The sequence below is a fragment of the Muscardinus avellanarius genome (genome assembly GCF_963383645.1).
Source record: "Muscardinus avellanarius genome assembly, chromosome: 4".
NCBI classification, from domain to species: Eukaryota; Metazoa; Chordata; class Mammalia; order Rodentia; family Gliridae; genus Muscardinus; species Muscardinus avellanarius.
The window spans coordinates 120,472,165-120,498,793 of record NC_137789.1 but is presented as its reverse complement, the minus strand read 5'-3'; the positions used below and the strand labels follow the sequence as shown (position 1 = coordinate 120,498,793).

Sequence of the window (26,629 nt, the reverse complement as noted above, 5' to 3'; positions counted from 1 at the left end):
AAAAGTTATAAAAAATATTCTAAGTTATATAATTGAAGGGACCTTCTATAATAATATGGCATAAAATTTCTTATTTCCTTATATTTTTCCTTAGTAATTTTGATTTACAGAGCTTTGGTCAGTAAATTGAATGTCAGAATAATACTCTTTCAGGATATTTTCAAATACAAATTTCAAATAAGATTTAAATTTTTACATAAGAAACTAAGCATTTAACGATGTCAGTATGGGAAAGAAAATAGTCTATCGAGTCCAGTTTGGGATTGAATCCTGGCTCCATATCTTTGGGCATTTATGTAACATCCCTCAGCCTTATTTTTTTCACACATGTAAAATGGGTTTAATCCTTAATTCACAGAGCAATCGTGAGGAATAAATGAAATAAACGATTTAAAATATGTAGCACACTGCCTTATACGTAAGTGACAGTTTCTTCTACTTTTCCTTCTCCTCCTCCTTCTTGAGTACTGGGAATTCAACCAAGAGGCATTCTATCTCCAAGTTGCACTCCCAGTCCTTCTTATGTTTTGTTTTGAAATAAGGTCTAAGTTGCAGAGGCTAGCCTCAATTCTGTCATCCCCCTTTCTCAGCCTCCCAAGTATTGGAATTATAATGGTATCTTGTATGGTATATCTGAGCTTAGCCATTACATGGTATCATGTATCATCCAAAATAGTGCCTATTTGCTTCTTTTAAGCACTGAAAGGAACATTTCTTATGCTCCTAAAAATTAGTTTAGAAGAAATATGAAATTAATTGTTCTAGAGATTCCAAATGCATCAAACTTTCCATAGTTGCTGTCATTTGCATCTCATTTCATTTTCTATTTCTAGTAACTTATAAGGCTTAGAATGAATACAAAAAGTTCACATTGGAACCACTCATGATTTGAATTTTAAAGAATAAGCCTTACTAAGACATAGCTCTAAATAGCTAAATACATTCTTAGGGTTTTTTTTTTGGGGGGGGGTCTGGGGATGGAACCCAGGGGCATTCGACCTCTGAGCTACACCCCCTGCCCTATTTTCTATTCTTTATTTTGAAACCGGGTCTCACTGAGTTGTGGAGGGCCTCACTAAGTAGCTGAGGCTGTCCGCGAACCGGGATGCTCTGGTCTCAGCCTCCCAAATGCTGGGATTACAAGCATATGCCACCACGCTCGGCTCATTCTTAGGGTTTGTTTGGGGTGTGTGTGTGTGTGTGTGTGTGTGTGTGTGTGTGTGTGAGTGTTGCTGAGGACTCAGGGCTCAGCGAGCACTCAATCACTGAATGACACCTCCAGACCTAACATAATACATTCTTATTTTAAATGGACATTTCATGAGTTTTGACACAAGAATCAAGATCATTTCCATTATTCCCCAAATACCCTACGCCCCTTACCAGCTAATCCCTAGGCAAAGATTGATCTGATTTTTGTAACCACAGATTATATTTGATTTTTATAGCATTTTGTATTAGTGGAGTCATACCATATATAACCTTTTCCTGTCTGGCTTCTTTTCCCTTGGCATGATTATGAGATGCATTCATGTTGTATGCAATTGTAGCTCTTTTGCTTGTATTGCTGAGTAGTATTTCTATGCACAGATACACCATAATTTATCTATTCACCTATTAGACTTTTGAGCTGTTTCTTAGAAGCATCTGTGTGGACATATTTTCTTGGTATAGTGGGTTCCATATATTTATGATAGAACCAACCAACTGCATATCAAAAATATTTAGAAAAAATTGTGTCTGTAGTGAACATGTACAAAGTTTTTTCTTCATTATTTCCTAAACAATACAGCACAACAAGTATTTAGACAGCATTCACATTGTATTAGGTATTAGAAATAATACAGACATGATCTAAAGCATGAGGAAGGACGTGTGGGGATAATATGCAAACACTATACCATCTTATATAGGAATTGAGCATTCATGGATTCTGGTATCTGAGGAGGTTCCTGAAATAAAAATCCTAGAGATAAGGAGGACTTTCCCTATACTTTTACTTTAACATAACCATGTCTTTAAATTTAAAGTAGGTTTCCTATAGAGAACATGTTGGTCTTGCTATTTTATCCAATCTGACAATCTCTGCCTTTTACTTAACATATGTATAAAATTTTTATTTAATGTAATGGTCATTAAGGCTAAATGTACCATCTTGCTGCTTACTTCCTATCTGATCCAACTTTTCTACTTAATTCTTGCTATTTTTTTAGATAAACTGAATTTTTTTTTTGTAGTACTAGAGATTGAACCGAGGGGTATTCTACTTTTGAGCTATACCCCCAGCCCATTTATTTATTTATTTATTTATTTATTTAGCAGTACTGAGGATGGAATGCAGGGGCATTCTACCTCCTATCTACACTGCCAGCCCTATTTTTTAGTCTTTTTATTTTTGAAACAGGATCTCACTGAGTTGCAAGGGCCTCACTAAGTAGCTGAGGCTATCTGCGAACCATGATCCTTCGGTCTCTGCTTCCTGAAAGCTGGGATTACAAGCATGCGCCACCATGCCCAGTTTTTATTATTTAATTTGAATGAAGGTTTCACTCAGTTGCAGAGAGCTCACTAAGTAGCCGAGGCTGGCCACGAACCAAGTACTAGGCTCCAACTTCATAAACCTAGAAGCTGGGTGTGGTGGCACACACTTGTAATCCCAGTAATTGGGAGGCTCAGACAAGAGGATCACAGGTTCTTGGCCAGCCTCAGCTACTTAGTGAGGCCCTTTGCAACTCAGTGAGACCCTGTTTCAAGATAAAGAATAAAAAATAAGGCTGAGGCTATAGTTCGGAGGTAGAATGCCCCTGGGTTCCATCCCCAGTTAAAACACACACACACACACACACACACACACACACACACACACACACACACACACAATAGATTTAGATATCTCTGTGGATCTTTGTCCCACAAATCCTAGTTAGTTTGGCTTTCACACACTGCTCTGTTTCTTCACCTCAACTTCATGGCTGGGCTGTTTCCTTTCCCTGTTCCTCAGCTTGGACGCAACCTCAGACTGTAACTGGAGGCGATGTAGGAGTCAACTCACTTCTTTCCATTATGCTGCCTACTGTCCAATGTCTGAAAATGGTTGTTTCAGATATTTTATCTGTTTTAGTTGTTTACAGCAGAACAGAAATTTCCATAGAAGTTAGTACTTCATGAATACATGCCCTGAGTTTTCACATAAAATGAAAAGAAGCAAGATTCAAAATCTCTATTGCCTTTTCCTTCTGAAGGCGGTCTATGCTTCGTAAAGAAGAGGTCAAAATTGCCGGGCGTGGTGGCGCACACTTGTAATCCCTGCGCTTGGGAGGCAGAGACAGGAGGATCGCACAGGTTCGAAGCCAGCCGCGCGCGCTGGCTTAGGAGACCCTGTTTCCATATAAAAATGTAAAAATAGGTCTGGGAGTGTAGCCCGGAGGTAAAAGGGCTTCCAGGAACCCCAGTACCACCAAAAAAGAGAGAGAGAGAAAAAAAAGAAGAGGTCAAAACAATTATAATTTGAACTTTATATATAGCAGGTACTATCTAACATTTGCAACATCTAAATATATTTGCAAATTTTGTTATTTTCCTTTTGTAAGAGAATTTTTAGAAATCAATACCAGACTCCTTGATATGTGAGCATTTTTTCTACAGGCAGTAATGATAGTGGGGTTATAAAATTTGATGATTTTTATTTGTCTGCTTTTTTAAAACTCCAATTATCTTCTTTCTAAATGTGAAAAGGACCACAGATCCCAAGAAATAGACAAGAGATGCATTTAAATAAAAGATAAGAATCTGTGAGTATTAAACAACTAACATTTGGAAGATTTCGCTAATACATTGGTTTCACAAGTAAGTGCCTAGGGGTTACTGTTTTAAAATAACTGAGACCAAGTCAACAGAGAAAATGAAGGCTTTTTGTATCTAATTTAACTCTGTCCTTTAAAGAACATAAAGCTTTTCAAAGGAATGAAATATGAAAGCTTTGAGCAATTCTGCATGGAATAACACATTTCAAGTTTTATTATACTGCTGCTTTTGATAAATCCCCAGGTCCCTTTCCTGCCCACACAGTAGATTGTAATGTAAATGTTGCATTTCTAGGTTTGCAACCAAAGAACAATTACCAAAGTTCCTTAGGTTTACAATATGTAAAATAAGTGAACAGTCACAATGGACATTTACAATAATAACTGCTGTCAGCTACTATTCTCTAGAGAGAAATATTCTTTTAAAGTGTAAATTTCATTGAGTGGCTCTTTGGTTAGATTTTTTGATCTTTTGCTTTGATTTCCATATCAATAAAGTAAGAAGGACTCCAAGTATGTTCATCAACAGTGCACTTCAAAGGAACTTGAAATTACAGGGCATCTGACAAGAACACTTTAAAGCCAGAACATGACAACAGATTTAGGTACAAAAACAAAATATCAAGCACCGTGCAGACTAGGCAGAGGAATGCAGGAACTACAAACATGGGGATGAAGGAGTGAATCTTTTAAAAATGCCTTTGAGGCACGTAGAGTAGAACGATAATCATAAAGGCCGGGAGTGGTCTGCTGTTCCTGTAATCACAGCTACTTGAGAAGTTGAGGCAGGAGGATTGGTTGAATCCATCGGTTTGAAGTCAGCCTAGGAAACGTGTCTCAAAAACAAAAGAAGGAAGGGAGGAATAGGAGGGTGAAAAGAAGGGATCGGGGGAGAAAGAAAGGAGGCAAAGAAGATAGGAAAGAAAAACAGTCACAAAACACAAATGCTTGTAGTTTGGTTAAGTATTTAAAAACACTTGTATAAAAACACACGGGAGGTTTGGTGGTGTTTAGTGGGTAAAATCTCCACTAAAATATATCACTTTAAGAACATGAACTGTATATATTTATTACAAAAGGGATCGTGGTGTGTGTGTGTGTGTGTGTGTGTGTGTGTGTGTGTGTGTGTGTGATCTGCAAAGCGACCTGAAGCTAAACTTTATACGATGGATGATTTCAGAGGCTTGTGATCATTCTCGTATCTCTTTCTCCATACCTCATTCTTCTTTTTGATAACATTCTATATCACAAATGTGAGATATAATTATAAATTTAGTGTTGGAAGGCCAAGAAAATCATACAAACACTCTTCTTCTTTTACAGCTAAGAATCAAGACTTAACAAGGTTAAATAATACTCCTAAAGTCACACAATTCAATCCAATGCAATTTGGATCTCATTTGACAAAAAAAAAAAAAATCCTTTTAGGTCACATATGATATTAAGGCTGTTAAATCCAGTGGGAATTTTAGCCCTAACTTACTTATTTTAGCAGTATTTTAGCAGTATGTAATGATGTTAACTATTAACCACTTCCACGCTTTGGCTTCTATGGCACTACACTTTCCCGGTTTTTCTACCTTTCTATCTAGACCTTCTGATTTTTCTTCCTAGGCTATCCTTCCCTTGTTCATCCCGTAAAGGTCTCTAAGTGCTTTGGCCTCTGTACTTCACAAGCCACATGCTCAGGGCAGTCTCAGATTCCTTCACAGCATCAACTGCCATGCAAACACTGAAGAGACCCTGGAGCGACAACAGTCTAATGGACAATTCTGGAAAATTAGGCTTCCCTCGGGCACACTGCAAACTCAAAAATTCTACAAATGAATTCAAATTTCCCCCTAAACATCCATAATCTCAATCAATAATACTACCATTATTTAGCTTCTGCCCAAGCCAGAAAATTACCTAAGTATCTCTGATTATTGAGGGCCGGAGCCTGACATTCTTCATATCAAGTCAGTCATCGCATATTCATTATATTATTTAAATCTCTATCTCAGTTCTACTACCCCCGTCTTACTCCAGCCCACTACCACTTCTTTCTTCTTTTGACTACATTGTAATTAGAGTCCTTGCTTCATTCCAGCTTTGCTCTGGTTCAACTGTCTACACTGAAGAAGGGTAACCTTTTTTTTCCTCTTAAGAAAACCATTATCCTAAAATTGGTAGTTAATATTTACCACTTCCATCCCATCTCTCTCTCTATATCTATCTATCTACATGCATGTGTGCACATGCGTGCACACACACACATACACACACAGGCAGGGAGACACAGGTGCATGTTAAAAGTTGTAAAACTACTCAAAGTTAAAAAAATCTTTTAATATACGGTGTCCTAAGTCTTCTGTTAAACAGTTATGCTACTATTGTATCTGTGGCCAATTCTAATTCTCTTAAAATCAGTTTACAAAAATATTAATTCATCATTAATATCAAAGACTTTCGTGCTGAGTAAAAAGGATATCCTCTCCCTTAATTCCATTTGTTTTAAGAATGAAATCCTGTCCTAATACATCATTCTAAATTTTTTCTTTTAAAATAATGTTTTTGGTGGCATGAGTCCATCTTATTTATACTTTGATTCTTGCCCTACTTTTCTGGGTAGCAAAAAGCTGAATATAATTCTAAAGTACAGACATTAGCAAATAGTGGAAAAATTATGGTATTAAAATTTTTTTTTGGTAGTTATTCAGTTCTACCAGAAAGAGATACTTTCAATCTGTAATCTATGGCTATATTACTGAACTTCAGTTTCCTCACCAAAATACAGGTAGGCTAATATCTTAAAAAGCTGCTGACAGATTCTATTAGAATATATCAATATGTCTGGTTTAAACATTTCTCTCTTCCTAAAATCTAGAGTCTGAAATGATATAACACATGCATGAGAAAATTTCCAGTCATCCCTGTAAATGTCAAGAGAACAAAATTACTTGTTCCACTGAGAACAACAAAGGGAAAAGGCTCTAAGTTAAATATCAAATGCCGTGGAGCACACGGAACTCTCACTCACTGCTGGTGGGAACGCAAAATGGTGCAGTCATTTTGGAAGATGGTGTGAACGTTTTTTACAAAACCAAGTACACTCTTACCAATCATGTTCCTGGGTATATATTCAAAGGAATTGAGGGTGTATGTCCACACAAAAACTTGCACATGGATGTTTATAGTGACCTTACTCAAAAATGCCAAAACTTGGATGCAATAAAGATGTTTTCCAGTAGGTGAATGGATAAACAAACGGTGGCACAGGTAGACAATGGACTAATACTATTCAGCACTGAAAAGAAATGAACAATGAAGCCACAAAAAAGCTCCTTTTATTTTTTCCCCCTTATTCGTCCTCCTCCTCTTCACCTTCTTGAAAAGTGGCTTCTCTCTCTTTATGTTTCCAGGCTGGTCTTGAACTCCTGGGCCCAAGCGATTTTCCTATTTCACCCTTCCCAAGTAGCTGTGACTGTGGACATGTGTCATCGTGCCTGGCTAAACGGAGAAAATTTAAATGCATGTTATTAAGTGAAAAAAGCCAATCTGAAAAGGCTATAGAGTGGATGATTCCAACCACGTGAGATACTGATAGAAGCAGAACTATGGAGATATAAGAAAGATCAACGGATGCCCGGGATAAGAGAGGAGGGAAGGATGAGCAGGGAGCGCACAGAGGAATCGTAGGGCAGTAAAATGACTGATGCTGTAATGGTGGACGCATGTCACTAGATATTTGTCCAAACCTACAAAATGTAAAACACCAAGACTGAAATTTACTGTAAATTATGAACCTCAGATGATGCGTCACTGTCAGTTCATCAGTTGTAACACATGTGTGATTCTGAGGGAGAACCGTTGATATAGGATGTGCAACGGCAGGAGGACAGACTAAGATAACACTGTACTTTTTCACAATTTTATTTATTTATTTATTGATTGATTAGTTGATTGGTACTAGGGGTAGAACCCAGGGGCTTTTCTACCTCCAGGCTACACCCCCCTGCCCTATTTTTTATTCTTTATTTTGAAACTGGTCTCACTGAGTTGCTGAGAGCCTCATTAAGTAGCTGAGGCTGGCTTCGAACCTTATGCGATCCTCCTGTCTCAGCCTCCCAAGTGCTGGGATTACAAGTGTGCGCCACCACGCCCGGCAACTATTTTATTTTATTTTTTGGTGGTTCTGGGGTTCCTGGAAACCCTTCTAACTCTGGGTTACACTCCCAGACCTATTTTTTTATACTTTTTTATTTGGAAACAGGGTCTCCTAAGCCAGCACTGCTGGCTTTGAACCTCCGCGATCCTCAGAAACATGGTGAGACCCTGTTTCAAAATAATAAAAAATATAAAGGTCTGGGGGTATAGTCAGAAGCAGAATGTTCTTGGGTTCAACCCCAGTGCCAAAAAATTAAAGTTTTTTTTTTTAAAGTAGGTATAAGTAATACAAGTTTCTCTCACTGTTTCTTGATATCTTTGGTTAATTGACCTCTGAGAATCTCATAATACTATGGATAACTCCTTCCTAAGTCCTACTTCCTGAAAAAATCCAAACAATTTATAGATAAAAATTTTAGATGTAATTTATTTGACAGCATTGGAAACTTTTTTCATTTGCCATATTTTAAATGCTTAAGAAAACCAAAGGATAGCCGGGTATGGTGGTGCATGCTGTAGTCCCAGCATTTGGGAGGCAGAGAAAGGAGGATTGTGGTTCATGGACAGGCTCAGCTACTTAGTGAGGCCCTTTGCAACTCAGTGAGACCCGGTTTCAAAATAAAGAATAAAAAATAGGGATGGAGGTGTGGCATGGAGGTAGAATGCCCCTAGGTTCCATCTCCAGTAAACAAAAAAAAAAAAAAAAAAGAAAGAAAAAGAAAAAACAAACAAAAAAAGTATTTTTCCTCATTTTAAAACCAAAAATGGACATTTTTTTAGTTTCTTTTTTGAAAGGAAGTAAAGTATAAAAATTAAACAAAATTTTTTTGTGTGTGATATTGTTAGATTGCCCAGACTGGCCTTGAACTTGTAGTCTTGCCTGTTTGAGCCTCCCAAGTAGCTGAGATTATAAGTGTTCCACCTCATTTAGCTGGAAAATACATTCTTTTGTTCTTTTGCAGCACTGCAGATTGAACACTTTACTACTGAGATACATCTCCAGCCCTTTTTACTTTCAGATCAGGTCTCACTAAGTTGACCAGGCTGTCTCAGAACCTGCACTCCTCTTGCCTCCATCTCCTCAATAGTCAGAATTATAGGCATATTATAGGCCTATAATAAAAATAAATTTTAATTCCATGTAAAAGAATATTTAAATTATAAGGCTGCTGTTATTTGAGTAAAAAAAGTAACATAGGAGCCTGGCTTTAGAACATGGTAACCTGAATATCTGAAAAGATGTACTTTGCTGCTTAGATACAAAGAAAAAGGGAAACTTCTGAGAAAAACACTGGTAACAAGATCACAGCGCTGACAGCTCACTTCACCAGATAACACTGGGTTCGGCTTGTGGGAAGAACCCCAGGATCCTCTATGCATTTTAGGATTGAACCCACATCACTGTTTTGATATGGTAACACAAGTGAAACGATGACAGATCCAAGTTTCAGTTTTGAAGTTTTCTGAGTGAGAGGTAACCTTAAAGAGCACTGAATTTCTACATGCCTGCAAAGACATGGCAGAATTTTTCATTTATGACTAGCCTAGAAAGATAATTCCTCTATCAGTGGAAAATTCACATGGTTGTCCATGTCTAATTACCTAACTCTGATGTCTTACTTAGGTAAGCTATGAACTTATGATGAATTTATGATCTTTCTGCCAAGCCCATAATAATGACTAAGTTCTTGAATTAGAAGCTTACACTCATTCATAAAGTTCCAAATACCCCGAGGTAAAGCACATCATGAATAAACTCCTCCAGTACTAATCTTTCTTTTCTCCTAAAAAGCAAAACTTCTATCAAAAGCTTAACCAAGCAAATATTTTAATATTTTTATCTTTTCTCTTGATAAAATCCTTGTTCTCATAAAATTTACTCTTGTGGTAGCAGGCGAGACTTCTTTAGGCCTGCTGGAAGAGCCTTCAATGCCAGGGGGAAAAAAGCAGTGTGATATTACAATGGGCAGAGCTGCTTTCTCCTCTGAAGTAATATGAGTATCTATGTTGCTAAATCTGGAATTGAAAGAGATGCCATCTGTTCAGAGAGTATCAAGATTTTCTTTGAGCCAAAAAGGAAGAAAAAAATTCCCCAGTGGTTATTTTGGCAAAGAAATTTAACACTCTTTCAAAGATGTTGATAGCCTAATGTTAACAGCCTTTCTTATTTCTACAAGAGACGTGCATATTAGGAATTTTTCTTCGATTATATCAACATGCATTTTATCAGGCAAAAACTAGGAACTAAGTGGTTGGTGCAAAATCAGGGATTTCATCCTCTGTTTCATCAAGATGCATGTGGAAGAGAAATGATGGCAAACCTAAATGAATTCCATCACTTGAAATTTGACATAAATTTGCTCCTACGCAGAGCTAAGCAGTTCAAACACTGCCAGCACGTAAAGCTTAAAGGTCTTTCCCATTTCAAGTGGCCGGTTTTCTTGGCAATGTGAAAAGTGAATCTTACAAAATCCTTTAAGAAAAGTCTTTGCTGACAGAATAGGTTCATCTACATTTTGGTAAAGCTTCACTCTGAAACTTCTACTTACAAAAAAAATTTTGTTACTTTTGATTTTTATTGTTTTGTGGTACTGGGGGTGAAACCCAGGGGCTTTTCTTCCTCTGGGCTATACTCCCAGACCTATTTTATACTTTATTTGGAAACAGGGTCTCACTAAGTTGCTGAGAACCCCACCAAGTAGCTGAGGCTGGCATCGAACCTGTGCGATCCTCCTGTCTCAGCCTCCCAAGCATGAGTAATACAAGCATACATCACCACGCCCGGCTCTGTTATATTTTTAAAATGAAAATATATAAGGTGCTTGTTTTCCCAACTTCATGTTTAGGTTGGCGAGAACTCTGCCACATTAGAACACAAAGGCTCTGGGTCCTATCATCTTTGGTGATTAAGTAGCTTCATTATTTTCATTTTTCTTTTGTTACCAAGTCTTTTTAAGTTGGAATGAAAGATACATAGTGGTGGACTGCATCTGTGTTTTCAGTATGATGATAACAAGTAATATAGAATTTGCAACTGTTTACAATAATGGTTGGTCATTTATAACACAATTTTACTCAAAAAATTTCCCCTTCCTCCAAAAACTATTTTTAAAAGGAATATGAAAAGCTCTAGAATCTACTGTTCTATATTCTAGAGCTTTTCACGGTCAACCCAGAATCTACTTTTCTATCTAGATTCTAGAGCTTTTCATGTTCCAAACTTATTTGACTATTGACCCTTTGTAGAAACAACTGTCCTCTCCCCCCAAAAATCTACCTTCTTTAAGTGAATAAAAAAAAATGCAGTGACAAATTTGTACTTTTATATACCTATATTTTGTTCCAGCACATCCCCAGAGAGTGGTATCACCTACTTTGGGAACCTATGCTCTCTATATTATATAAAGAACTCTTACAACTCAATAATAAGGAGGCAGTATTTTATTTTATTGGTCATGAGGACTGAGCTTAGGGTGTCCTTCATACTAAGCACATGCTGTATCACTGAGCTACAGCCCCAACCTTAGCCCTGTTTTTTAAATGGGTTTAAAAGGTTGAACAAACACTTCATAAAAGAAAATATTTGAATGGTTACTAAACATTAAACACTGCTCAAAAGCATCAGTCAACAATCAAATGCAAACTAAGACCACAATGAAATAATACTATACATCTACTGATGTCCACAATTGAGAAGCAGGATCCATGTCAGTGTTGGGAAGGATGTGGGAAACTACGACATTTACGCATTGCAGGTGGGAATACAAATAGTATATATAATCAGAAAGAGTTTTTCAGCTTCTCAAAAAGTTAAGTATACACTTACTATATGACCCAATTAATTTGCTCCTGTTTCTACCCAACACGAATGAAAACATATCCACACAAAGACTTATAAGCAAATGTTGGCAGCAGCGGCATTTTTAATAGTTTGAAATAAAAAATACAAATGTCTCTCTTTTGGTGAGTGCACAAAATACCTTATTTCTATACACTGGAATACTAATCAAGCAATAAACATAAAAGAAAGAACCATAATACATGCTATAATACAGGTAAACTTTACAAGCATTATGCTATGTAAAAGAAGCCAGGTACAAAAAGACTACATACTGCATGAGTCAATCTATATGACATATTTGAAAAAGGTTTCATTTATAGACACTGAACCTCCCCTACCCACCCCCACCACAAGCACACCATGCTGCAGGAACAGAGACTGGGAATGAGGAAATGTTTAGGAGTAAAGGAAGTCATCTAAGCTAGATTGTCACGATGGTTGCATGTTGGATGAATTTAGTGGCATGTCAACGATATCTCAATAAAGTTTCGGAGGAGGGAAGTAACAGGACTGAAACCAAAGAAAAAACTGGGGCATATATCTGATTCCTCAAATCATTCAGAGACCTCAGCCTAAGAATTTATAAATGTTCTATACTTGGGTCGACTAAACAGATAATTGTTAACTGTTCAACAGGCAATTCAGTGACTTTCATTACTAAAATTATTTGCCCTCAAACAATTTTCATAAGAAGATTTTCTATCTTTTGCTAAGTGCAAAATGAACATAGTAAGTTTCTACCACAATTCTTAACACAGAGCTAACCTGAGCAAGACTACATTTTTGGGTAAAGAAATGAAAACAGATGAGGCTATTTACCCCAGCAACACCTCCTCCCCCCTCCCCCTCCCCCTCACCTTTTGTACTCTCCCTATCCTGAGGGTGAAGATATGGCCTGGTTTACACAGTTGCCTTTTTTTTTTTTCTTCGAGATAAGGTCTACTAAGTTGCTTAAGCTAGCCTCAAACTTGCAAATCTCCTGCCTCAGCCTTCTAAGTAGCTGAAACTACAGGCACGCACTACCACACCTGGCTTTAGTTGACAATTTTTAATAGCATATTCATTCACTCTCAAAAGTGTTCTGGGTCGGGCTGCGGGTGGTGCTCATTGGTAGAGTGTCTCCAAGCATGTACAAGGTTCTGGATTTAATCCCTAGCACGGTAAAAGCAGTGTGTGTGCGCACACACACAAGTGTCTTGGGCTGGATGACAAATTATAAGCCAACCTGTCTATAGCAGAACTGTCACGCTTAACTATCATTAACATGAGGGGAAACCGCAAAGGCTTTATGTAGGTATAAATACAACCATGAGAGTTCACTTTTAGCCACTTAGAGTTGAGGTTCTGGGGCACAGAGAAATTCAAATGAGAAGCTGAAGACCATCACTACAATAGCTCCTTACAGAGTAAGTACTACTTCTATAGGTTAAGTATATTTTTTCCTAAAGGTGGTAACTATAAACATCTCCATTTCACAGATGAGGAAACAGGTTTTGAGAAGTTAATTACTTGGTAAGGTGGTTATGTGGTACACTGGGATACAAGCTGAGCTTGTACTTGTATCTTCTAAGCATCATGTCTCCTGTGAAAGGAAATTCAGGTGTGAGTAGGGTATCATGCATGTATATCTGTGTCAAAGATTTCAAGATGGTTTTCAAGTGGGGTCCACAAGACTAGGGATTCTATGATTTGGCTGGAGGGAGTCTGAATCACTATGAGATTATGAAGTTTCGTGTGTGTGTGTGTGTGTGTGTGTGTGTGTGTGTGTTAATTTTTCTAGAGAAAGTCTAGAGCTTTCATTGGATCTTCAAAAGTATTTATGAGCCAGAGGTGGTGCGAGTTTGTAATCCCAATACTTGGGAGGTTGAGACTGGAGGATTGTAGGTTCACAACCGGCCTCAGCAACTTACAAGGCCCTCTGCAACTTAGTAAGGCCCTGTTTCAAAATAAAGAATAAAATCTGGCTGAGGGGTGTACCTCAGAGGTAAAATGCCCCTGGATTCAATCCCCTGTACCACCACACACACACAAAAAAAGTATGACACAAGAAAAACTAGGAACCTATTAGACTGCTTTGGTAGGAAGATTAATTGTGTGTGTGTGTGTGTGTGTGTGTGTGTGTGTGTGTGTGTGTGTGTGGTGGTACTGGGGTTCCTGGAAACCCTTCTACCTCCCGGCTACACTCCCAGACCTATTTTTATATTTTTTAAATTTGGAAACAGGGTCTCTTAAGCCAGTGCGGCTGGCTCCGAAACTGTGCGATCCTCCTGTCTCCACCTCCCAAGCGCGGGGATTACAAGCGTGTGCCACCACACCTGGCAAGATTAAATTTTTAAGATAATCTGTATACTTTATATCTGTTATATAGTGAAACAACTAAGAAGCAATTATTGAGAGGCAACATATATATTTTATATAAGTATTTTTAGTTTATATACTTATTTCCATATACTTATTTTACATAAGTATTTTTATATAGTACATTTATATACTAGGTATATAAATATTACAATTATGGTAGTGTGGCATTTAAGATTCTGTACTTTTAAGAAATGAGGGTCAAGTCCTTGTGGAATACTAAATATGACCAAACAATAGTGACAAAAAGGAATGAATGATGGTACAAATGCTTGTGGATCGCGACTAAACTCTACTGGAGTAACTGTCACACAGAGCTATACTGACCTAAGGTTAAATTAATTTAGAAGTGCAAAATAACAAAATATATAATTTGGAGGTAGCCAAGACACTTGGCTGCATTAAATCATATATTCCGCTTCTACTTCTTGATATGTAATATAAATTTGGTTTCTTAAGAAGAGCAAATATAGATAGGAATTTTGACAGCCACTTTAAAAAATTTGGTATCCTTTTAGCTTTTGTAAAATATAATTTTCAATCCCTTATGCAATGTAGGGTAACTTATTATTGATATCCTGGGATAACATTCAGCTATACTCCAGTGCAACTGTGCCTTTGTTAAAATATTGAATTACTTCTACATACATGGGTATGTAGGATCATAGTAACTGCTATTAAATGGAAAAATTAATATAAATTCTAATATTAATTCATTAGTTCATATTAATTGCTACTGATTATCATAAAAAACACTGGTACTTGAGCTTCCTGTTGTACTGTGATTTGGCTGATAATATATAACTGAATATATACTGATATTGAATATATAATAATTTCAGACAACATTACAAAGGCTAGCCATTTTTTTTTTTTTTTTTGGGTGGTACTGGGGTTCCTGGAAACCCTTCTACCTCTGGGCTACACTACCAGACCTATTTTTTTATATTTTTATTTGGAAACAGGGTCTCCTAAGCCAGCGAGGCTGGCTTTGAACTCGTGCGATCCTCCTGTCTCGCCTCCCAAGCTAGGGGATTACAGCGTGCACCACCACGCCCGGCTAAGGCTAGCCATTTTTTAATGAAATGCTGTTCATCCAACAAAAACTGAGAGGATTAGGCACTACAAACAATTATGTTTTACATTGAGAGAGATTCTCTCCTTACTGAAATTACCCAATGGGGTCATGCTGAAGTAATACCAGAGGAGGGTCAAGGGAGAGGCATAGATGTGGACGGCCCTCATTTGGCTGTGTAAAATGTCCCAAGACAGTGTCGGGGGGTTAGAAAAATGCCCACTGCCTTGGAGGGAAAGGAGTATGTTGCACTGCAGTCCCCTGGCTCTGATGATATCCAGGTATGCACTATGTCCTGACAGAGAGAAACACCTACCTGTCCTCTAGCTACAACAAAGAGGGGTGCTGCTTTTTAATTTAATGTACAATATTAACATATGATTGGTATTACTTTATCTTTTTTTTTTTAAATGTCTTCTAGAGACAGGTAGAGGAACACTGACTCCCAATTTCCTTGTTTTGATTCGGGTCCATTTTCCTTTTCAACCTCTCCATAACTACAAATGAGTAACCACACATGATATTTCTTCCGAATTTAAAGGGTTCAACAAATATGAACACATTGTGTATAAATTCAGATAATAAGCAGCTTTGGGGAAAGGTAACACTGTAAAGATCTGCACTGTAAATATCTACACACAGAGGATTCCAGGATTTCCGTGATTCATCTTCTGGGCTTCTCAGTTTTAACCGTCCTTGTGAGTTTGAAGTATGCACTTTCACTGTTTGCTATGCTTAAGAATTAATGTTTATGAGGTTGGAATTTGAGCTTTATAAAACCAAACTTTATACAGAAAAAACCCTAGTTAACAGTCAACCTTTAAGCCAAGTAGCCTAAACTCTAAATGTGCAGTACTGGGAAAGAGAAATGACAGTACAAGTCGTAAACACATCTCCCTCCACTGCTATAAAAATAACCAAAGCTTTGAGCCTGTTGCCAGTGTATAACATCATGGACATTTAGAAAGGATTATATATGACCCCCAAGCAGTTATTTACCCTTTCCCAAATCAAAGAAGAGGATTATAACCTGAGCCCAAGGAACGAAAAAGCAAGCGCAGAGGGTCTCAGACTTGGAATGCTCCTGTCTGGGCTCTGATGACACAAAGGGCTAGAGTTTGGGTGCCATCATTCACGTGAAAACGCGATAGTTAGGAAATACCAAACGGGTGCTTCTGTGGTCGTCAGGTTAACTGTCTCTAGTTTTAAAACCTAAATGTACATTCCATGACCTATGCAGAATGGATGGACTTTAGTGTCTCTTCTTGGTTTCTCTTTTAAATTCACTAGATCACTGCCAGGCGTGGTGGCGCACACTTGTCATCCCCGCGCTTGGGAGGCTGAGACAGGAGGATCACACAGGCTCGAAGCCGGCCTCAGCTACTTAGTGAGGCTCTCAGCAACTTAGTGACACCCTGTTTCCAAATAAAATAGAAAAATAGGGCTGGGAGTATAGCCCAGAGGTAGAAAGCCTCTGGATTTCACCCTCAGTACCACTAAATACATACATACATAGATACATACATACATTCACTAGATCCTCTTCTCATTCAATTTTTTTCCTTTCTTTAACCTGCTCCTCTCTCTATGGCACACAGGCCCACCTTAAGGGAAAGACTTTGGTTTATATCTCAGCTAGAGAAAAGGAAACATTGAGCTAAAGGGAAAAATATAATAGACATAAAAAAGGGAAAACTATAATAGACATAAAAATGGCTTTGCCAAAACTCACCATCAGAGGGCACAACAGTACTGCAATAAACAACTCCCAGGTTCTGCCAGGAGGAGAGCCTCTGGTGTACCTAGGAAAACAAGATACACCCACTGTCAGGGCAGAACCACACATGTTACACAAGCAAGCATATGCAGAAAACAAAAATAACTTTCAACTACATAAGCAGTATGTATTCTTTGCAGAAAAGTTGAGAAGTACAGGTACAAGAAAACAAAAGACTTTCAAACTTCTAACACCTTAAGATTAACAATGGTAAATTTTTTGGTGTACTTTCAAGATTATATCAAGATATTTACATACACACATATATACAAATGTCATATAAAACAAAACAGATTCTATCTGACAATTTTTAACATACTTCGAAAAATACTTAATGTTGGTTTTAAGTTCTATCAAGTCTTAACTTAAGAAAGTTCTTCCTCTTTCTAGCTTTTAGACACATTTGCTTCCTATCTTTTACCAAGTACAACATAGTTACTAAGCAGCGGTGTCATAAATTTACTGTTATTTGGAGAGAGGCATTTTTTTTTTTAACTTGGAAAGGCAACCTCAGTCCTTGAGTCCTTGATCATCACCTTTTTAGAGTGTTAGAAGGAAATCCACACTGACACGCCCGCTTTACCACTTCACGAAGGAATGTCACTGCGGGTGTGGATCTGGAATTGACGTTCTTGTCATTAAACTGAGTTTGAGAAAGGCTATTGAATATACTTCTGATATGGCAAATGCTTAATTTGCTTCTTTGTATTTTTTACTTTCCCAGCCCCCAAATGTATTGAAGGGAGAGGAGAGGGAGGTATTGACTAAAAACCAACATATGTGCCCCAGAGCCTTTTCTCTTCCTTTACATCAGCCCATAGGAAAATCACTTAGCCCCTATGGATGCATGCCTTAGCACAACTGCGACCCATGGCATATTTACATCCTTCATGGGAATATCATGTTCCCCACACCCCGCCAACTGAAGAGAAAATGTGGAAATGAACTTGAATTTAAAATTATTTGAGGCTTGGTCCATTGCTAGTTTAGTTTAGTTCCTCAGGTTTAAATATGTGATTCATTAGGAATTAATCTGAATCAAAGTTAAGAAGTGGAAATCCACCTTATTTTCTTCTACTGAGAACAGAGCTGTCTCATTTAGTGTCCCACTTCCCTATTCATTTGAAATGCTATCTTTATAATTTTCCAAAGACCAATATGAATTTGGATCTATTTCTGAATGTCCATTCTGTCCACTGATGTTTGTTCATGTCCTAGTAACCACATTGTTTCGATATTCTAGTTTTATAATATACCTTAGTATCTGACATGCTAGTTGTCTTTTATTACTGTTTAGAATTTTTTTCTTCACTATTCCTGGTTATTTGTTTCTGCATATAAACTTGAGATTCAGTTTATTTAGTTACACATGTACACACAATCCTATTATCTTAAAAAAATACAGGATAGTGTGGTGGTTAAAAGCAAAGAATCAGGCCCCGCGCGGTCAGATCCCAGCATTGTAATCCCAGCGTTTGGGAGGCTGAGACCGGAGAATCGTGGTTCATGGACAGCCTCAGTTACTTAGTGAGGCTCTTTGCAACTTAGTGAGGCCCTGTTTCAAAATAAAGAATAAAAAAATAGGGCTGTGTCGCTCAGAGGTAGAATGCTCCTGGGTTCCATCCCAGTACTGAAAAAAAAAAAAAAAAAAAGCAAAGAATCTGAAATCATCCTCTGTTGGTGGTTTGGATTGTGGCTCAGGAACTTACTTTCACTACAATCTTGGTCAAGTTCATTAGCCTCTTGGTGGTTTGGTTTCTACAACAAAAAATGGACAAAGAATACTACTAACACCTACCACATAAAGCTGTCCTGAGGACTAAATGAGTAATACATACCAAGCATTTAGAATGGAGCCAGGCACAAATTGTTTAATAAGTAGGAGCTAGTCTCTTGTTTGTTTTGAAGTCATATCAACTCCATAGATTAATAGGGGAAACCAACATCTATATGATTTGGAGTCTTTTTATTCAAGAACGTTATAAGCCTTTCCATTTAAGTCCCTATTTGTATCCCTGAGAAGCATTTTTAGGTTTTCTCCATATAGATTTTGTATGTCCTCTTTCCTTACATAATGCTTTTTTCTACTGTCTTTTATCCAATATTAAGATCACAATTCCCATGTTTGCATGTGCCTGTTATGTCTCTGCTGGTCCTTTAACTGTATTATATTTCCTAAGTATCTTTGCTCTAGGAATGGCTCTAAGGAGTTTTATTTGTGACCTAATCTGGGGAACTTTCAGTAGGAAAAGCTCAGCCTACTTACATTTCTTTATTTATATTTATATAGCGTTCATATTTAATCTCTTTTCAGTTGTGAAATTTTATGGTACACTTTGTTTTGATTGCTGCTTTCTTCTTGAAAATAGTTTGCTAAAATGTTTTGCCGCTTGTTGTGTTTTAGTGATGCATGTATTCCTTCTGAGAATTTGGAAAGCTTACTTTTTTGTTCTAGTAGTTATCTCAGAGTAAGAGTCGAAGTTCTCTCTCTTAATCACTATACTTTAACCCTTCTAAACTTAATCCTTTATCTTGAACTTTTGCTTCAGGGCCTTTCCAAGAGTCACCCCTGCTTAGAATACTGATCCTCTAGAAAACTCTATGGCTCCCCCACTTCCTTCAAATCTTTGCTCAGAGTTCATTTTCTGAGTGAGGCCTACTCTGGCTACCCAATGAAAGAGTCAAGCATATCATTCGGTGCTCCCGATCCCCTTTATGTCATATCACCACCCATATATTTAACACTTCTTAAGGTTTATTTGCTTAATTATTTATTACGCATATGGTTTGCTCCTCTTACTCGTGGGGCCAAAATTTTTGTTAGTGCTTGACAAATGACATGTCCTCATCAAACACATGTTGAGTTAAGTAAGTCTGTGTAACTATAACTTCATATAAAACTTACTTTATATTAAAATATAAAGAACCTATCTTTATTATGAGCTATGGTGAACTAATACAATTATGCTTCTTTTTTCTTCCCCTCTTCCATCCAGTTTAATTCTGTTATTGCCCTTAGAGTTTGCCTTTCACTTCATCTGTGAATCAACTACCTACCTGTCTACCTGCCTACTCCTCTCCATCCCAAGACTTAGCTTTTACTGCTTTTGTTTTAAATGATAACTTTTGATGGCTTGATTAAAAAACATGGCTTTGTATCATTTCTGTCCCTCATTCTCCTTTCATTCAGTTTTTTTTTTCTTTTTTATTTTTTTCTGTGGTGCTGGGGATTGAACCCAGGAGCATTCTACCTCTGAGCTTTAAGACAGGGTCTCACTAAGTTCCGGAGGGCCTCACTAAGTATCTGAGGCTGTCCAAGAACCTGTGATCCTCCTGTCTCAGCCTCCCAAGTACTGGGATTACAAGCATGTGACACCATGCCTGGCCCTCATTCAATTTTAGCATTACCACATTGTCAAAGACTTAAAGGTGTTCTGTAAACTGGGCATGGTAACAAATATTTGTATTCCCAGCATTTGGGAGGCAGAGAAAGGAAGATAGTAGGTTTGCCAGCCAGGCTAGACATAGCTAAGTAGTGGGCCCCCTGCAACTTAGTGAGACTCTGTTTCAAAATAAAGAATAAAAAATAGGGCTAGGGTTATAGTAGCTTAATGATAGAATGCTCCTGGTTTTAATCTCCAGTTCCACACATTAAAATAATAATAATAATAATAATAATAATAATAATAATAATAGGTGCTCTGTAAACCTAATTTCCATGTTTGTTTTAGTTTTTATATGGAATAAAAACTAAAAGATAAATGCACTCCATGCTCACTTCCAATTCTTTCTTTAGCTGTAGTTTCTGCTTTCATTTCTTGGTTGGCTGAACCGCTCCCTGTAGAAAGGCTCATAAGGGCTCCATTTCCTGAAGCCTGGCATGTTAATTCCTAAACTAAGCTTTCCCTGAGGACTTGGTAGAGTCAATGTTGAAGGCTGCTTTGGAGAAGTCGAGGCCAGGGTTTCATTCTGAGGGTTGTGCTTGCCTGGCTTTGTTGGGGACCTGCGACCTTAGGTGTCAACTCTAGGGGCTGCCCGCACACCTACGTAACCTTCACTGGACCTAGCACTCTTTCTTTATTGTGCTTTGGAACGGCAGAGATCTATCTGGTTATGCGGAAACTGGAGCTTATATCTTTGTTTTTTATTCTCCTTCCTATTCTATGATATGAGAAGAGAGAAACTGCAGCCTTTACTGGGCCACTATATATTTGTTTATATAGTTACTTTAAATTTGACATTTTTAGAAACAGTCACAAGTAGAGACCAAAGTGTGGGGCAACCCCATGTACATGTCAATTGCTTCAATATTTACCAACATTTTATCAAACTCAGTCCATCTATACCCATCCAATTTCCTTTTCCCTACCCCCAGACTATTTTAAAGGAAATTTCAACCATTATATCATCTCCCCTAAAAACAATTCAGTATACATCTACCAGGCCATTTTAAATTAGAAGTTCTCTGTGCTTTGATTTTACAAACTATTCTTAACAATAGTTAGAGGTCTTTTTCTGGAGCATAGAACAGCATCAGTAAATGACTGATTATGAAAAATATTAGATACTGTAGAACACAGGTAGGCAGGTTAGCCATCTGTTTTTGGAAATAAAGTTTTTCTGGAACGCAACCAGGTTCATTCATTTATTGACTGTTTTAGATTAATCTACTTTCTCACTACGGGATTCAGTAGTTGCATAGTTGCAGGAGAGTTGAATAGTTCCAGCAAAGACTAAGTGGCTCAGAAACCTAAAGTATTTATAATTTGGCCCTTTAAAAAAATGTTTGCTGACCCTTGCTGCACAGCAAAGCTGCTGTTGTTTGTGGATAATTCACTTTCCTGAAGTCCTTCCCAGCTCACTTCTATAATGAGACTGGCAATTATAAAATGTTATTTAAGTATTCCCAAACACAAATACAGATCATTTTATCTAAATCTTCTAGTAGTTTACAATCTAACAAGGCCAGCAGAAACAAAAATGATTTTACTCTTGCTTTTCTTCCTTAAAATATAGTCATCACAATCACATAAAATGGAAAATCAAAACAAGAAAAAAAACCAACAAACAAAAAGAAAACAGGGAGAAAGTTTCAAGACCAAATATTGTTATTCTAATCTATATTCTATGACTCCCCTAAGTTGAATATATTTCATGGTGTACAATTTTATACGCAAGCAAATATAAGTTTTTTCTTTTCTTCCTTCCTTCCTTCCTTCCTCCCTCCCTCCCTCTCTCCCTCTCCTCCTCCTCCTCCTCCTCCTCCTCCTCCTCCTCCTCCTCCTCCTCCTCCTCCTCCTCCTTCTTCTTCTTCTTTTTTACAGTACTGGGGATGGAACCCAGGGGCATTCTACCTTCTAGCTACACCCCTGGCCTTTTTTACTTTATGAATTTTTTATTTTTTGAGGTACTGGGGATGGAACCCAGGGGCATTCTAACTCTGAGCTGCACCCCCAGCCCTATTTAGTTCTTTACTTTGAAAAAGGGTCTCACTGACTTGAAAGAGGCCTCACTAAGTAGCTGAGGCTGTCCTCGAATCACAATCCTCGTGTCTCAGCCTCCCTGTTTTCTTTTTATTTGTTCTTTTATTTTTAATAGCAAAATTTTAATAATGCTTTACAGATGCTTACAGTCAAGAAGTTACAAAAAAGTCAGCAAAAGAATTTAGGCAAATGATATGTATTATTCATGTACTTAAATTTCACAGGCAGAGACCAAGAATAAGGTGAAGAAAATAAATATTTAGAACAATAAAAAGATAACCAGAGAAAGAGCAAATCTTTAGTCAATCTTCATGCCAAATAAACAAGGTGATTCAGTACCACCATAGTCTCTTCAAAGGAAAATACAAGTTTATACTTTTGGTACAAGACCATCCATGTCTTTGAGAAATAACTTGTAAACATCAAGAAAAAGCAGGGGTTTGTAGTTAATGTAAAGGAATATATAATATCTGTCTTGCATTGCAACTATTCCCTCTAGCTTTAATCCCAGGAGGAGAAAAGTGCCAACATTATCAATTTAGAGCCAGACCACAAAACACTATAACTTGATTTCTTGAAGTCACAGGACTCAAGCTAATACACAAATCAAACTGTGGTATTATAAAGAGATATTCTGTGTCCTTAGATCAACTTATTAAATTCAGGTAAAAAATTAATTTTAGGGATAGGGATACATAGCTCAGTAGTACAGCACTTCTCTAGCATGTATAAGGCAATGGATTTGATCCCCAGCACCGCAAAACACAACAAAAACTCCTTACTTTTAAATCCTCTGCTGCTATCACAAATTATGCAATTTTCCCTATTCACCTTTTACCGTTCAGAAGAACAAACTCAGCAGTATATTGCTGCCAAAACTTCAGAAGACTGTCAAGTCTAAATAAACTGTCAATACTCTCTAAATATTCATAGCCAATTAGACACGAAGTAAAAGAAAGGAAGGGGGAGGGAGGAGATAAAGGGAAAGGAAGTATTTCCTTATTAACCTAGTTCCTTTTTTGGGGGAGGGGTGGTACTGGGGTTCCTGGAAGCCCTTCTACCTCCGGGCTACACTCCCAGACCTAATTTTACATTTTTATTTGGAAACAGGGTCTCCTAAGCCAGCGCGCACGGCTGGCTTTGAACCTGTGCGATCCTCCTGTCTCTGCCTCCCAAGCGCGGGGATTACAAGGGTGCGCCACCACGCCCGGCTTTAACCTAGTTCCCTTTAAGAAAATAATGGGATCTGTGTGGTGGCGCATCCTTGTAATCCCAGCAGTGGGAGGCTGAGACAGGAGAATTGCACAGGTTCGAAGCCAGCCTCAGCTACTTAGTGAGATCCTGTTTCCAAATAAAGTATAAAAATAGGTCCAGGAGTATAGCCCGGGGGTAGAAAAGCCCCTGGGTTCCACCCCCAGTATCACAAAAAAATTAAAAAAAGAGAAAAGAATGGGATCTAATTCCATTAGAAAACAAATATCTAATACCTCTATAAAACTAGGCCAAAGTATACAATATTAATTATATCAAATAGCTTTATATAGAATAACTATATATTTGTCCAATGCTGAAATCTGGTTATCAATAGCCTCTCTCTGCCGCAAGTTTAGCTATATCAATAATATCTTCCTATGATATTTCCCTTGGTATAACACGGAATGTTTATAAAAACGTATTCTTGTAATACTGTTCCAAGTTTCTTAAAAAAAAAAAGAGTTATTGGTATTTCACCAATTTCTGAACTTATCTCTGGAATCCAGAGCTTATAAACATTCTATGATTAACAGAGTAAAACTATTTCAATTGGTCTAAACCAAGGCATACCTACAACACCTTCTACAACTCTGGATATGTTCCCCCCCCCATATTCTTGATATAATAAAACTGTTGGAACACTGTATTAACAATAATATTCTACTACCTCTCATCCACCAGTCTACTAACATAAGCACTGTGGCTTCAAGCGGTGAAGATCCGAAAGCGCGAGAGTCACTCAAGTTAGAAAATGTGTGCCCGGTTTCATAACTCAGTATCTTGAGTCTCCAAGATATGACTCAGTTTTCCCACGTGTTAACAGCAACAACAAAACCACTTGAGAAGGAGATTCCACTTAAGGGTAAGTGATACTATCAATGTAACAACACTTGAATGACAGTACATGTTCAACACTTTAGTATTCTATAGGAACACAAACTCAAACCTTCAATCTCAAGGGACTGACTCTTACTGTAAAAAATTTAGTAAGTATAATCCATTTCAAGGCCATCACTACCTCTAAACGTGAAGATATCATGGGATATGAATGCCTTACAATGGTAAAGGCAGGTATCTGAGGCTTTTTGAGGTATTTCTTCAGATAGCATCATAACAATCAAATTAGAGACTAAACACGTGGTATATTTTATTCTCTTCCATAAAAGGACACAAAATTTCTGATACCCATTTATTAAGGTGGTATTGATATTTTGTGAGTTGTTACATAATTTAAAATTTAAAGATTACTCATCCCCTGATTATTTAAGATATTACATTTTATTATAAACAGGCTAATATTTTCCCCACTAGAATATGTCGTAACTTTATAGCAGAAGTCATGGTTCATTGTATATATCTTTAACAATTTTTTCTATCTTAGATTATTACCCCCAAATTACAACCTATAGTTGGTATTAGAGAAGAGCCAGAGTCCAAATTCACTGTCCACTCTAGACCCCTAGCATCTGAGTCAATTCTGTACCAACATGTGGACTGTATTGACATCCTGATGGTTGCAACATTTTGTTTGACACACTTTTACTCCTGGATCTCAAGATAGATATGCTAATCATAACAAGATATTCCTGCTTTTCTTTAATGACAATTTATCTTCCCCAAGATGAATTGGAATATTCTTCTCTATTTCATTCCTTTTCTTCTATATTAAGAAGTTACTTACCTGGAAATGTGAAAATTGTGCCTAGTGGCTCCTTTGTATCATTCTACTGTTTTTATACCTATTTCTTATTTAAAACTTTATTATAAAATTTTTCAAACACATAGAAAAATTGAAAGAATTTTATAATGGACATCCTTAAACTCTTTCCCTAGATTCTACATTATCACACATCTATTCATACTTCTATTTTGAAGAAACTATTTTCCAATTCCATTTTCTTTATAACTTATCTGCATTATTTCTAGATTTTGTCCATATCCCCTTTTTTCACACTGTATTCTAATTATTGGTTTAGATGCCTGCCTCCCCTTCAGAGCTATAATCAGCCTGAAAACTACATCAATTTCTTTATATATTGGTAGCTCCCAAGCACACCAGAAAAAAGTAGAAATTTAATACATATTCATTTAATTGCATTCCTCTGTCTTTTTTCATATGCCTCAATTTCTTTGGTGAGCTTTATATTCCACTTTCCACTGTGTTTTCCTCAGGGAATTAATATAAATTTGAGTTGTAATGCTGAACTACTCTGAGAAATAAGAAATCATGATTTGTATAGCCGTTTGGGAAATGAATGGAGTGCAGATTTCTTCTGATATGCATATATTAAAGGTCTACTTTACTTTAGGCTGCTGTAAGCTTAAATGCATTCATGTTGGGTTGAGACAGTTATTAAGTGTACAGCTAATTATTATTATTATTATTATTATTATTATTATTAATTATTTTGGTGGTACTGTGCGATCCTCCTGTCTCCGCCTCCCAAGCGCGGGGATTACAAGCATGTGCCACCACCCCGGCTGATTATTATTTTTAAGCAACAAAAAACAAAATAAAAAATCCTTAAAGGACTAATTGTCACATAAAACCTAGCATTTGTACCTTTTTTGGGGGTGGTACTGGGGTTCCTGGAAACCCTTCTACCTCTGGGCTACACTCCCAGACCTATTTTATATTTTTTATTTGGAAACAGGGTCTCTTAAGCCAGCGAGGCTGGCTTCGAACCTGCAGGATCCTCCTGTCTCTGCCTCCCAAGTGTGGGGATTACAAGTGTGCGCCACCACCCCCAGCTGCATTTGTACCTCTTAATAATCATCTGTCCAATTCAAAGCACAGATATATTATTTAGACATAAGGGAATTAAATCAGAATGTAACACCATGGGAACTGAAACTTTTAGTATTTGTAAATTCAATAGATGTAGCTGGCTT

The 26,629-nt window shown here is 37.4% G+C and overlaps 1 protein-coding gene across 1 annotated transcript in view; it reads right to left on the bottom strand.

Moving 5' to 3' along the window:
- Positions 1 to 26,629, bottom strand: part of MCU (mitochondrial calcium uniporter) — a gene marked incomplete at both ends in the record, with an annotated part of 180,900 nt that overhangs the window by 27,982 nt on the left and 126,289 nt on the right. Inside the window, one exon of the mRNA XM_080694594.1 lies at positions 16,956 to 17,025. Coding sequence (XP_080550720.1) covers positions 16,956 to 17,025 — 70 coding nt within the window. The remainder of the gene's footprint in view (positions 1 to 16,955; positions 17,026 to 26,629) is intronic.